The sequence below is a fragment of the Xiphophorus hellerii genome, chromosome 11 (genome assembly GCF_003331165.1).
Source record: "Xiphophorus hellerii strain 12219 chromosome 11, Xiphophorus_hellerii-4.1, whole genome shotgun sequence".
Classification (NCBI taxonomy): Eukaryota; Metazoa; Chordata; class Actinopteri; order Cyprinodontiformes; family Poeciliidae; genus Xiphophorus; species Xiphophorus hellerii.
Window position 1 is genome coordinate 19101534 of NC_045682.1, and position 13410 is coordinate 19114943.

The 13410-nt window shown below is 41.3% G+C and overlaps 1 protein-coding gene across 3 annotated transcripts in view; it reads right to left on the bottom strand.

The window, feature by feature from the left end:
* Positions 1–2734: 2734 nt before the first annotated feature.
* zzef1 (zinc finger, ZZ-type with EF hand domain 1) overlaps positions 2735–13410 on the bottom strand; it is a 36367-nt gene continuing 25691 nt past the window's right edge. For all 3 annotated transcript variants that reach the window (XM_032576758.1, XM_032576756.1, XM_032576757.1), the window contains exons 49-54: positions 12978–13146; positions 12787–12885; positions 12519–12684; positions 11985–12135; positions 7025–7096; positions 2735–5148 (exon numbers count right to left, since the gene is read on the bottom strand). In XM_032576758.1, the coding sequence (XP_032432649.1) occupies positions 5068–5148; positions 7025–7096; positions 11985–12135; positions 12519–12684; positions 12787–12885; positions 12978–13146 (738 nt within the window). In that variant the 3' untranslated portion in view covers positions 2735–5067. The remainder of the gene's footprint in view (positions 5149–7024; positions 7097–11984; positions 12136–12518; positions 12685–12786; positions 12886–12977; positions 13147–13410) is intronic.

Sequence of the window (13410 nt, forward strand, 5' to 3'; positions counted from 1 at the left end):
TTCAGACCCCGGATACTTACTGATGGCCAGCTGTCTGGGATCCTGTCCCCCATATTCTCAGCAATCGCCGGATACAATTTTGTCATGGCTTGGAAAAAAAATCATATTTTAGGCCAAGCACATCGTTTTGTGGAGCTAACAAATCTGGGTTCTCCCCTTTTTCAGTCCAGATGTTTCTTCCAACCCAACAAAGTTAGGAGAGATTGTACTGGCTGCTGCAACTCGGCAGCTTTCTATCTGACTGAATTAAACTTCATACAATCACAACGCAAATGTAGATTGTGTTATTGATGAAACATGCAGTTTAATTAAATATTTATATTTTAACAAACCATACTTATTAAAACCGTAAACATGTAGTGACAGTATGGTAAAAGTCAGATAATCTGTGAATGGATCGCGCTCCTTCACCTCTGAACTGAGCTACTATTGCTGTCTGAAGAAATGCACCTCTCCTGGTTAAAAACAACCAATCAGAGTCAGGAGGAGGGGTCTTAGCGCTGTCAATCATACTCATGTACGCACTGTTAAATGTGTTAATGGCAGAGAAACAACTTAAAACAAGTTATCCACCATAATAGGCTGCCATGCTTACTAGCCTTAGCATCCTTGGTGAACAAGCTGTAGTGTAATAGAAAGCAAGGAGGAGGGCCTGAGCAGAACACAAGCATGATTGACAGCGCTAAACCCCTCCGCCTGGCTCTGATTGGTTGGAGTAGAGAATGCAGAGAGGCTCAATTTTCTTCTATAGATGATCCCAAACATAATCGTTATGTTGGGATTATGCTGCCCCAACATAATGATAACTTGAACAAATATGTAAGAAAAAATGTTTTTTCATACATAAAATTTGCATTCTGCAGCTTTAAAGCAGAAATCTTTTGATTTCATTCATTTCAATAAAGTATTGGTCTGGACTCAGACTCGGAGCCTAAACAGTTACAAAAAAAAAAAGAAAAGAAAACATAAATGAAAAAAACGAGGAAAAAATTGTCTCCTTAAATGTAAACTTAATATCTCCAAGTATTTACAAGGACATTGGTGTTACTGTAACTCAAATGAGATTTTTCTGATGTTATCCAAATCCCAGCTTTACTAGGATTTCCACTTAGCTTAATGTGTACCCCTGACAACAACAAAAAAAAGAAATAAAAAAGGAGAACAGCGGGGATTTGTGCAAACCACTAAAAATGCGTAGGAGCTAAATGGGAGGAGAGTGGAGCAGTAGGAGGAGAGCTGAGTCACGGCAGTGTGGAGGCTACGGCGGCACAGAGGGGCACTGAATCATCTGGAGCCTTATTGAGTATTTCCTCCATTTGATGTCATTATCGCCCCAGTGATCATCACTCTCATCATCAGGGCTGTCGGTGAGATTCCATATTACAGGCATGGGAGAGATAAGCGGAGCCAGGCGGGAGGACGGAGGCTGAGAGGGCCTTTGATAAGACCGAGCCCAGAGCGGGAAAAAAAATAAAAATAAAAAAGGCATACCAATGAATTATCAGGACTAAATAAATTATGGGAGATTAACTATTTGAGTTTGTGGAGGCAGGCTGACACACTGAAACCATTGGAGATTTCTGTGACAAAACGAATAGTTATTTTGGGAGGGAATGAAGAACTTGAAGCAAAAAGGAATGAGCTCCCTTTAGTTCATTAGCTGCATTTCCATAACAAATGTGCGAAAACTTTATTCCACTAATGTAAAAAAAAAACAAAAAAACATTGAATGAATTTAATGTTTCCATTAAATAAGGAATGCAGTTAAAATCACACGTCAATAGGTTTTTCTACGCAATAAATGGTGAAAAAATATGTGGTGCCATAATCCATCTACTTCCTGTCGTCTTTGTCTTTTCCGTTACAGTAGCAACATCCGGTTGTTGATCACGAGTCTCATGATGCAAAACAGGGTTTCCATTTCAGTTTGGTAGAATACATATTAAGTTCAATGTAGATAGATAAAAAAATAAAAATCCACCCAAAAATAAGGGCATTTCTAAGTTTGAAAACATTTTGGTGGAAATGTACTCCTTTTTCCCCCCCATCTACAACGGCCCTAATGCAGCGTCGTAGTTTTGCGAAATACACCAATTTCAATACAGCCGAAAAAATCACCTCATCGTAGCATGAAAAACATTTTATTAAAAAACATGATTTGTTTCAAAATCACCGTGTTTCCATTAAGCAAATTTATTTTCATTGTTACAATTTGCGGGCTGCACAGTGGCGCAGTTGGTAGCACTGCAGCAAGAAGGTCCTGGGTTCGATTCCCGGCTCGGGGTCTTTCTGCACGGAGTTTGCATGTTCTCCCTGTGCATGCGTGGGTTCTCTCCGGGTTCTCCGGCTTCCTCCCACAGTCCAAAAACGTGACAGTTAGGTTAATTGGTCTCTCTAAATTCTCCCTAGGTGTGAGTGTGTGTGTGCATGGTTGTGTGTCCTGTCTGTTTCTGTGTTGCCCTGCGACAGACTGGCGACCTGTCCAGGGTGACCCTCGCCTCTCGCCTGGAACATTAGCTGGAGATAGACACCAGCAGCCCTCCCGACACCTCTAAGGGACAAGGGTGTTTGAAAATGGATGGATGGATAGTTACAATTTGCATAATCATGTGGTCACAGCAGCTCCAATCTGTGTCCCTGTTGTGGTGTGTCGCCATAATCAACATTAACTCACAATTTGCTGCAGCGCAGAAATTCCCACCTGAGCCCCAAACACAAAAAGATGATAGAAATGTTCATTTTTAAGTCATTTCTGTTTTTATTACAAATGGATCACGTTTCAACCCAAGCAGTCCGTTTGTTTTAAGTGTGACAACACCGTGCATACAAAATTGGATTCAAAGTGTCCATCTGTTTGTGTCAGATAAAGTTTTCTGCTCCCTCTCTCTCTCTCTCTTTTTTTTTTTTTAAACGGGGTCATTATCAAAGTTCTTATTCTGTGCAACTGATATTCACAGGTATTTACATTCAAATTAGTTAGCCTTAAATCAAGCATCATTGCAAAAAAAGGAAACCCAACAAAATAACTAAAAAGTTACAAAAAACTTCAATTAAACAATATATTTCTTATTTAAAATATAATTAATAACATGAAATAAATCATGATCGCTTTACTTAGAACCATAGGCACGTCATAGATAGGTGAGGCGTCACGGAAGCCAAACGGAGGCCACGCGTTTCTTCTTCTCTCCTCATTGCAGCTGATGTTTGCGTAAACTAAGCCACCGAGCCGTCCCGCGGCCCATGTCGGGGGGGCCCACGGCGAAACGAAGAAAACAAAAAAAATAAATCGAAGCGAATCTAGAAAGAAATGAAACCGAGTGACGTGTAAATGCTTCCACCGCCCCAGCAAATCACAGCGAAGCGTCGCTACCTCCTCCGGTTGCTCTTTGCGAGATGTTTTATGGCTCGAAATGAGACGTTTCTTTGGCATAAAACTACGGATAAAAATGGTTTTATTTGAGAAACAGGAGAGTAAATCTGTAAATGCACAGGTTTTTCTTTCGGAAGAGACAGACGTGACTACATGTGCATGGTAACGTTAATACGGTGGGGGATTAGTGTGGATGAAAGTGGAATTATACTTTAACACGTAGCATGAGAAATCCGTATAAAGACTTTACGTTGCTATAGTAACCTCTGTGTTAGGAATGGTCTCGTGCTGTACATACTGGTTTTTACACACGTGCTATTCCTTGTATTGCCTCTTTAGCATCAACAGCAAAGCTTCACGTTTCCGTTACGCTTGAAGAATCACGGCCGTGAAAACAAATCCATAAAACAACAGTTAACCAGTTAAACTGTAAATTGATCACCGTTATTAATTTCAATGGCAACTGTGTGTGATGTTGCAGTGGGGTTTGACTCAAACCAATAGGAATTAACTTAAAAAACAAAACAGAGTTTCATAAAGTCTGATGCGCACAGCGGATAAATGCAACCCGACTCTCGCTTTGAACGGTTTCAATAAATTACGGTTTCATCGTTTAAAACGGCGTGTTAAAGGCTCTGGAATCTGTCCCTATGCGTCGCAGATTTCACGTTTGTCTCAGTCTGAGTTCGTTCTAACCCCGATGGAAGCGTTCAACGCGAGTTCTTTTGGGTTTTTGCAGACAGACTAAAGATTTTATAAATGTCAACTCGTATTCGTTACTTTACCTCTGTTTACAGTTTGCACAATACAAGGAGGCACCCACCAACATTTGAAGAGGCGACTGAAAACTTCCTTAAGGGACAACTGATTATTTTTGACAGTTGCTGCCCCTTGATGGGATGGCACCCTGGGTATGAGCCATGTTGCCCAAATTTTAAAAAGAAGCGTTAATCACACAATAATTTTTTATATCTATGGTTACAAACTGAACTGGTACAGTTCGATCATTTGTTCCTGTAAGTACAGTAACAAACAGAGGAGGTTGACGATGATGAAGGGTCGCCAGAAAAAGAGCGATGAATGTCTAAAATGGGGGGAATGAAGAAACGAGCGGATTAAGCGAGTGGGTCACTTCCTTCCCTCTGTGGTGACTAATGAGACTCCAACGTCCTGGACAGTATTTTTAGGATGCTCTACATGTCTGCTGAGACATGCAAGTTGCCAAGGTGACCCATTTTCACCACGATCAACTTTGTAATCCAGAGTAGCTGCTGCTCTCAAAGAAATAAATTTTAAAAAAGGCGCAGGGAAATAACAGAACACACTTCCCCTTGAAGGATGCTAATTTGGCACACTTCATGTCCTTTAGCCAAGCATCAAGTGGAGGAAAGAAGAAAAAAACAAGACCCCAAACAAACTGTCCTACTATCTGTGAAAGCACATGCTGATATACTGAATTCTTCTAAGGCAAAAAGGATTGTGAAGAAGTGTGGAAGGTGCTCCCGTCCTCGGCTGATGTCAACGCAGTTCTTGAAGAGTACGGGAAGATACTCGACAGAGGGGAGAGAGGGGGGACCTGCACTGGATGGTGAGGGACGGTTTCCTCCCACGACTTTCTGGTGAAACCAACCAGCGGAGTCGGGACGCGTCGCCCCGCAGGAACGTTCTCCCACGTTTTTCTTCCGAGAAATTTCTCATGGGGCCATGTTGAGCAGCTTAGTGGATTTATTGGGGTAGCTGATGGCCAGGCTGATGGCGGCGATGTTTTTCAGAGCCTGAAGAGTTAAAAAAAAAAAAAAAGAAAAAGAGAGAATTAGTAAGTGTAACTCCAGACTATCACTGAACTGAAAGAAAAAAAAACAAAATGGTAAATGGACTGAACTTATATAGCGCTTTTCCAGTCATTTTTGACCACTCAAAGTGCTTTACACTAGAGTCACATCCACCCAGTCGCACTCACAAACACACACCCATTTATACACCGATACACAGATCAGTAGGCAATTTGGGGTTAAGTGCCTTGCCCAGAGGCACATCGACATGTGGCACGAGGAAGCTGGAATCGAACCTACAACCTTCCGATCACAAGACGACTACTCTACCATAGAGCCACAGTCGCCCCAACAAAAACAAAACAAAATAGCTCAGGATAATTAAATATCAATTAAATATAATTACTGGTCAGTGTTTCTCTTTGCAAAAACTAAAGCTGTTTTTTTGTTTTTGTTTTTTTAAACAAATGCAGTCATGTCCAAAAGAAAATTATATCCTCTTCGTTCTGGGGATGCAGTGAAAAATACAGTTATTTGTTAACCAAATACAGAGCTAAAACAGGAAAGACGTGAGCGAAATGCAAAGTAAATCTTTATGCAGCCATGGGATTTAAGAACAGGAGTTTTATCAAAAAAAAAAACAACAAAAACTGTGTTTAGCAGTTGACAAGTTAAAATATAAATGTTCACAACAGACCAATTTGGAAAACCACTGAACTAGCATGGCTTGTGTGGAAACGCGGATTCTCCCAAAAATAATGAAGCAGGACGTATTCAATTCAATTCAAAAATATCTTCAAATTGTCACTGCGGACGGTGAGGCTGTCTGTGAGAAGGATCTCTGACAGCAGTCAGTCTTGCAACAAATATGAAGAGGCCTCTGACTGAAGAAAGGCTATTCTAAGAAAAAATGTAAAATTAAATTGCGTGAATAGTCGTATGAGAATAAAGTTGAAATGATGAAAAAGAATTCGTAGAATTAGGAGAACAAAGTCGCAATAGTATGACGGTATTCTCATACTACTTTATTCTCACATTAGTAATGACTTTATTCTCGTAACTTTATATATTTCCTATAATCTTATCATGGCCCTAATTCTCTGTCATATTAGAGTCCAGAAGGCCACAGAAGTTAAGTCAGACTTGATTCTTGAGTTTGACACATATTTTAGGTGTTCAGATCGTTTCAAAACAATCTTCCGACCAATCAAATGCAAGAAAAATGGACAGAAACACGAAGTTGGTGAAATTTGAACTTCAGCCAATTTCATGCAAACCGAACCTGCGCCTGGCGTGCCAAGTTACCCACGGCTTTGTTTTCCACCTGACAGGTATTAGGTAACTGCTCAGCAGAACCACCCACAGTGGTGTTTTGTTTTTTCCCCACCACCCCACATCCTCCGCTCCTCTGAAGCGCCTTCAGGCCCCGCCGGTGCGTCGCGGGGGCCCTCGGTACGGAGGACGCCGTGGCTCGCTCTGCCGCAGATGCTAATGGACTGTAATTATCAAACGCATTAGCTGTGAGCGCGGCCCACGCGCTTTGAAAAAAAACAAAAACAAAAAAAAAAACAAGAGGTAGGGGGTGCCGAGGGGATCCGCTTGTTGTCAACATCTCGCTGATTCACACGCAAGCAGAGACTCCTGAAGCAAGCTGACTCACAGCGACTTGAATCGGAGAGACTGCGTGGTAGAAAGAGAGTTACATAACGCTACAGGGAGCGGGGCAGCTTCGGAGAGCTACCGTCATCCAGGCGACGCCGCGCCGAACAACAGAGACCACGATGCGCGACCCGGGAGGTTCCGCTGAGTGACATTTGGATTTCAGGAAACAACCGGCAATAAAAAGGCGGCGAAAACTAAACGGGAGATTATTTCTTACCATGGCGGTATGGCGGAGGAGCTGCTCGTCAGTCGTCATGGCGAGCAAATACTCCTGGAGGATTCCTTGTTTCTGGGAAATGAGAAACAAGGAAAATTTGAAGCAAAACAAGAAGAGAGCAACAGAACACGAAAAACAACTTTCATGGTTCTCGTCGATACCCTCAAGAGATGAGTTTGGCTTGAAACTTCTGTTACTCTCAAATCAAAATTAACTGTAGATTGCTGGAAAGATTATTCAATGTTATAGAAGAGGGGTTGCATCGTGGCAACGCTATTATCACGATAAATTTTGCTGGACAATAAATTGTTCCAGTAATTATTGTGATAAACGATAATGTTGTGAGACAACTTTCAAGAAATGTATTGACAGTGGCATAATAATGCAGGTTTGCCATCTCAAAGACGAATAAACTCCAGTTTTGTACAGAACACTTAACACTGGAACTGGAAGATATTTTAAATATCCAAAATAAAACACAACAACCAAAAACAATGTAAAACGGAAACAAACGCAACTAAAACCACAAATAAGAAGGCCCTTCAAGAACTATTAATCACCAGAATGGAAATAATTGATTTTATTTGAACTCATCATGCGATTAATTGATTCATTGCTTATTGAAGCAGGCAAAACAATAAGCACCATGGATTTTGGGGCCATGAAAATACATGCATGCCACACTTTTCAGATTTTTGGGGGTTTTGTTTTTGGTAAAAATCTTAAATAAATTACAGAAAACATGCATCATTGTTCTTCCGCGTGTACTTCACTGCACTGAATCTCTCACAGAAAATCCCAATAACACATGCAAGACACTGCAAGGGCGGACACATTTCATCTTAGATAAACAGAGATAAGACTCCACTGGGCTGAAAAGTGGTCAAAATGGAGCTTTTACGGCTCTGGAGAGGAACTCCAGAGCCCCGCTTCCCAATTCCTCTCACAGCACGCCGAATGTTTATGCTGGGGGAAAACATTCTTGGACCGAATGTACAGTCAGCAGAGCGTGATACACTGTGTTTTGATTGCAAAATATAAAGCGCGCACTTCCTGGGGTGAGGAGGAGTGCACCGAATCTCAGGGGATCAGAACATTAAGTGCAGACAAAAGAGCTGGGATCAATGCTGTAGATGAGAACAGCTCTGAATGTTTGAAGCCAGCTTTCTGCAGGCTCAGACCTAATATGGCCACATTTGAATGAACAAGAAGCTTCTCACTATGGTCACACAGGATGGCAACCTGCTGCTCACCTGCATTTATTCATCTTTCATTTCGTTCCAACACATTTCGGTCAAATTATTATTATCATTTTTTTTTTTCCTATTTTGGATGAATGGTGGACAAACTGATGGCTGGACTTTGTTGGAGGGCAGTAAAAGTTGGTGGAGGTTTGCATGTTACGACATCTTACGAAGGCTTTCACTGCCTCGTTCCATTTTCAGGATGACTGGTATAAATAAATAAAAAAAAACCTCTGAAATCAACATCATGTAAAAAAAAAAAGTAAGACAGACTGAAAAAAATGCAGCAGAACCGTGACTTGCATCTAGAGAAGTGAATTAAACTTTTCTGAATAAACGATACCTACAGCTGTTATTTATTTTTGGCAAATCCTTTTGTCTGAAGCTGTGATTAAGAAGCGGATGCGTCACGTTTGGGTTGTGGAAGCGCCGCAGTTTTCTTGATGCAGCATGAAAGTCGCTGCGTTGAGTCTGACGCCTTCTTGTATCATTGCAGAAGCAGGACCGCAATGTCCATGAAGGGCATTCTGTGGGAAGTACTGCTACTGCCCCCTGCTGTCCGCCTGCTGCCATTCTCCTCTGTTTTTTTTTTTGTGTTTTTTTTTGGGGAACAACAAGCTGTCGCTGGGTTGATGTAATTTTATAGACATAACCGACACTTCGGGTCTCCCCAGCCAGACCCTGATGGTTTCAGAGAGGTGGTGTTTTTTCGGGGCCTGTCTGCTCCAGCTGCATCTACAGCTAGGGAAACTCCCGGCTAATGACGCACTCATAATCCCCTTGATGTAGTTAAATAATGCACGATGAGCAAAGAAGAAAAAACAAAAAAAAAAACAAAGAGAGCGAGAAATAGAGATAATATCAATTAAAGTTTAGATAGCATCTCTTCTCTTCCAGGCAGTGTGCACTGAGCCTGTCTGGCAGATGGCACGGCTGGGCTTTGGCCCCCAGCCAGAGCCAGAGCCAGAGCAGGTGGGATGAGAGAAAAACATGGTCATCAAGTGGAGAGACAGATACACAGAGGGGGAAAAGAAGAGAAATGTCGACTAAATTCTGTTCTGTCCTCTTTTCTGTCATGTGCAGCTAAAAATATTCCCTCCACCCCCATCACCCTTGAAAATAGGTGGGACTTTCTTCAATGGACAGACCAGAAAAATTAGCCACTAGCTTCTGGGAAGAGACTCCCTTTGAAAAAACAATGCTACAAAATATGTATAGAAACTGATTGTTTTTTTACCACATTTATTCATTATTTAGTAATTACGCCATTCGCTTAGCATAAATGCAGCCTCGTATCTTTTTATTCTTAGGCTTATTTTAGGATCCGTCATTTTTTTTTCCTGACAAACATTCCCGTTTTGCGTTTCCAAGCTAGCTTGAGAAGCAAAGCAGCTTCATAGACCAGCCATTCAAAAGAATGAGCATGGCAAATAACGTTTAGATACGTTGTTTTAACTTATATTTTACAATTAGTGAAAAACAGAACAGATTTCGTGATAAAACATTACAACAACAAAAACATATAGGATTTTAAAAAAAATTTCATTTTATTTCTCATCTTCCCTCCAACTCTGTGAGGGCCAGGTCGTATTGTCCCTAAGAAGGCACTGATTTAACTATCTACTCCATGCAGTAAACCAATTTTCTGCAATGATGTCACAGAAATTACCCATCAGCCATCTTGGAAAACCAACAACGATGTAACGTGAATACAGATGTAGAACTCTTGGAGAAAGCAAATGTTATCAAGGTGCCAAATAGCAAATGTAGTTCAGATTCGGAGCCGTCTTATAGACGGCCGAACATTTCATGAATATGGAGAACTAGTGGGTGAGGGACACAACCAGTAGTATTAAAAGGGACGATGCGAATGGATATGAGCGGACAATTGTTCCATCTTAAAGGATCCTGCATTGGTTTTGACTGAGTGGCAAATTCTTAAATGTTACACCATCTCTTTGACTTTGATTGCCATATTTTAAAAAAAACAACAACAGAAACTTCATTTGCGTAAAACCAATCAAATCTCTAGTGTGGGCCCGGCAGCAGAGGAGACAACATATAGCAGGTTGATCTGATCCTTGGAGGTGGGCCATGATACAATTTTGTGCTGAAGGAAAGAAGAACTGTCCAACACTTGGCTCTGTGAAAAGCTGCCACTCAGATGAGTGACGATTGTTGACTGATGTTCTGAAGTGCAGATGAGCCTCTCACTTAATCAAAATGCCATCTGCCTAAAGGCTGGATGAGAGAGTGTCTCCAGTCAGAAGTGTGATATCCCACACTACCGGTGTTCTTCTTTGTCTCTTTCAGAGAACAGAAATCGTAAATAAAACATTTCCGGTAGGCAGCTTACTTCTGGTGTGTGCTTACACACGAGGAGGAAAGGCATCAGGAATGACCTTAAAGAGCAGTCCGGATCCCATCCCAGTTAAAATGCTGGATTTTCCAAAGAATTTACCCAAATAGTTAGAAAACAATGTGGGACACCGATAAGACTAGATGTCTTTGTGAGTGGTTGCTTGTAACACACCATGTGGGTTGGTTTTTTTTTTTAAGCCTGAATGATTTATGCAGGCGTTTTCAGCCCAAATAATCAGAAAAAAAAAAACAAACTCGGACATGTTCATGGGCTATAACAAAGGATTACAAATGAATCAAATGTCTATTAAAAAAGCCTAAACCCTCAGAAAGTCTAAGCAAATCCTGCAGAAATAACAAATATTACAACAAACTCAAGAGAAAATCCAGAGAAATTAAACAAAAATTTGACTCAGTAATTTAACACCTTGAAATTGGGCCTCTGTCTCTTTAAGAAGCTGTAAGTGCCTGCTCTTCCCGACACTCCGTCAGAACATCATCACAGCAATGTTTCTCCATTAAGCCTTTAACAATGTTTTTACCAGTGTTATACTGAGAAGTATTTAATATGATGTAGGTATATCAGTGCATCTACATGTTTCAGGAAGCCAATTTAAGACTTTCTAAGACCTTTTTAATGCTCCTTGGACTTATTTCAAAACCAGAAAGCTATAGATATAGGGGATAGTTGAGGGGAACTTGCTGCAATACAATCGAGCACAACAAAAACGAAACCAGGCTTTGTGTACATGATAGAGGTAAGAAAGCTAGCTGGTTAGCTAGAAAGAGTATATTAGCAGCTAATTGTCATTAGCCTTAAATGTCTCAAGTCACAGAATGCAATGAAGATGTTTGCCTGCTACTGACAGAAAAGTCCCACAAGAAAAAACAGAAACAAAACATTAAATAGTCTTTCCACGACAAAATTTAAGACCTGTGCTTAAGATATTTAAGGCTATCTTACATTTTCAAACAAATTTAAGGCATTGTAAGGTCTTCATTTAAGATACATGAATTTAAGACATTTTAGATGAACGGACACCCAGACAGCAGATGCGCAGTTCCACCAGATGTTTGCTAATTGCTGCTGCCGCTAGTCTGAAGGAGCCAAGTAAGGAAGCTGCAGGGGAGGGGTGCTCTGTGAGGCAGAGAGTGCAGCTCCAAGGAGGAGAAGGCACTGCTCTGCGACAGAAAGCATGTCTACACCTCTGAACGGTTGCCACGGGAGATTAAAGGAATCAAAGCAAAACTCCAGGTATGTTTTTGATGAGGGAGTGACATTATAACCTGATATTAAGCCAAGGAAAGTCAATTTCTCATAATACTTCCCCTTTAATCCAAGAACATGTACTCACTATGGCACGGGCCTCTGCGATGAAGAAGAGCTCGGTGAGAGCTCTGTGAAGAGGCAGCAGCACGGATATACTGGTCGGATCCTGGCTCAGGTTGTTTTCCATGGACATAAAGAGCTGCCACAGAGGTCGCAGCAGCGTTAGCTCACAGGCTCTGGAGAACAGACACCAACAGACAGGATGATAACAATGGCTGGTGATAAAACAGTCCAAACTATCTGCACATAGTGAGTCTGTGCAAGCTCCAGCTTTTCATATTATACGACCAGGTCACAGGTGAGTCTGCACTTATGCAAACATTTTTAAACACATAGTTTAACTAATCTCTGTGGTGACAACTAGGACATTTATCAAGAGCTCTATGCAAAGCTCATGTTCAGGTGAACTGCACCTACCTACAAGGCATTAGGATGAACTTTGCTCTGGTTTTCGGTGTAGATAATTACCAACAGATGGCAACGTTTTAAAATATCTCATTCCTGAAAACTGAGATCTGTTTGATGAGTTAATGTAGACTAGAAGAAAGGCCCGACTTACGTCTCACTCCGACACTGCAGGAGACGGAGCAACAAGTGGACGGCTTTAAGTCGCTGGCCTCCAGTCTGTCGACAGGCCACGCCCACTTGCCACTCCCAGATATCAGCCAACGGCAGGTGGCTGAGCACTCGAACGTCGGCTAGCATTTGTTTAAGTATCTCAAAACCTGATGAGAGATGTGAAAAATAATGAAAATAAGAGGAATGAGGCTAAAAGATGATTCCATTTGAAACGTTGAGGTTAACTGATGTCAGTCAGAAGAAGCTACCTGTCTGGAAGCGCCCCCTGTGGCCTCCTGTTACGGTGAACTTGTATCCCCACTCTGTGTTGCTCATGTCCGACATGAACTTGTAATACAGGGTATCACCTGAAATAAAAACAGAAGGACTTGTCAGAGAAAGTCACACAGTCAAACATTTCAGCTTAAAAACTAAAAAAGCAAAAAGCAGCTGCTGTCACCAGGGATCTCGAAGTCGGACCACTTCTGAGGAGATCCGCTGAAGTTGTGGACGTCCTGGAGGAAGTCGCTGCTGCTGGACATGATGAGCTCGTCGCAGCCTTCCTCCGTGTAGCAGCGGGAGTCGAATTTTACAGACAGGTAGATGGCTCCAGGGATGTGAACCTTGTCCTGAAGAGTTTGAGTGATTTTACTTATTGAAGGTGATTAAAAAGTAACATTTTCAAAGAGATTTTTTTTTTTTTTGCCTTAAACTTGAGATACATTTGCTTTTCTCTATCTGCTCTCTGCAAAAACATAAAATCTTACGATGTTTTTTTTTGTTTCTTGTGCAAATATCTTAATAAACTAGAAATAAGACAAAACTATCTTACAAGTAACTTTTCAGCACTAAACAGGAGCTTGTTTTAAGTCGACAAATCCTTAATATTGATG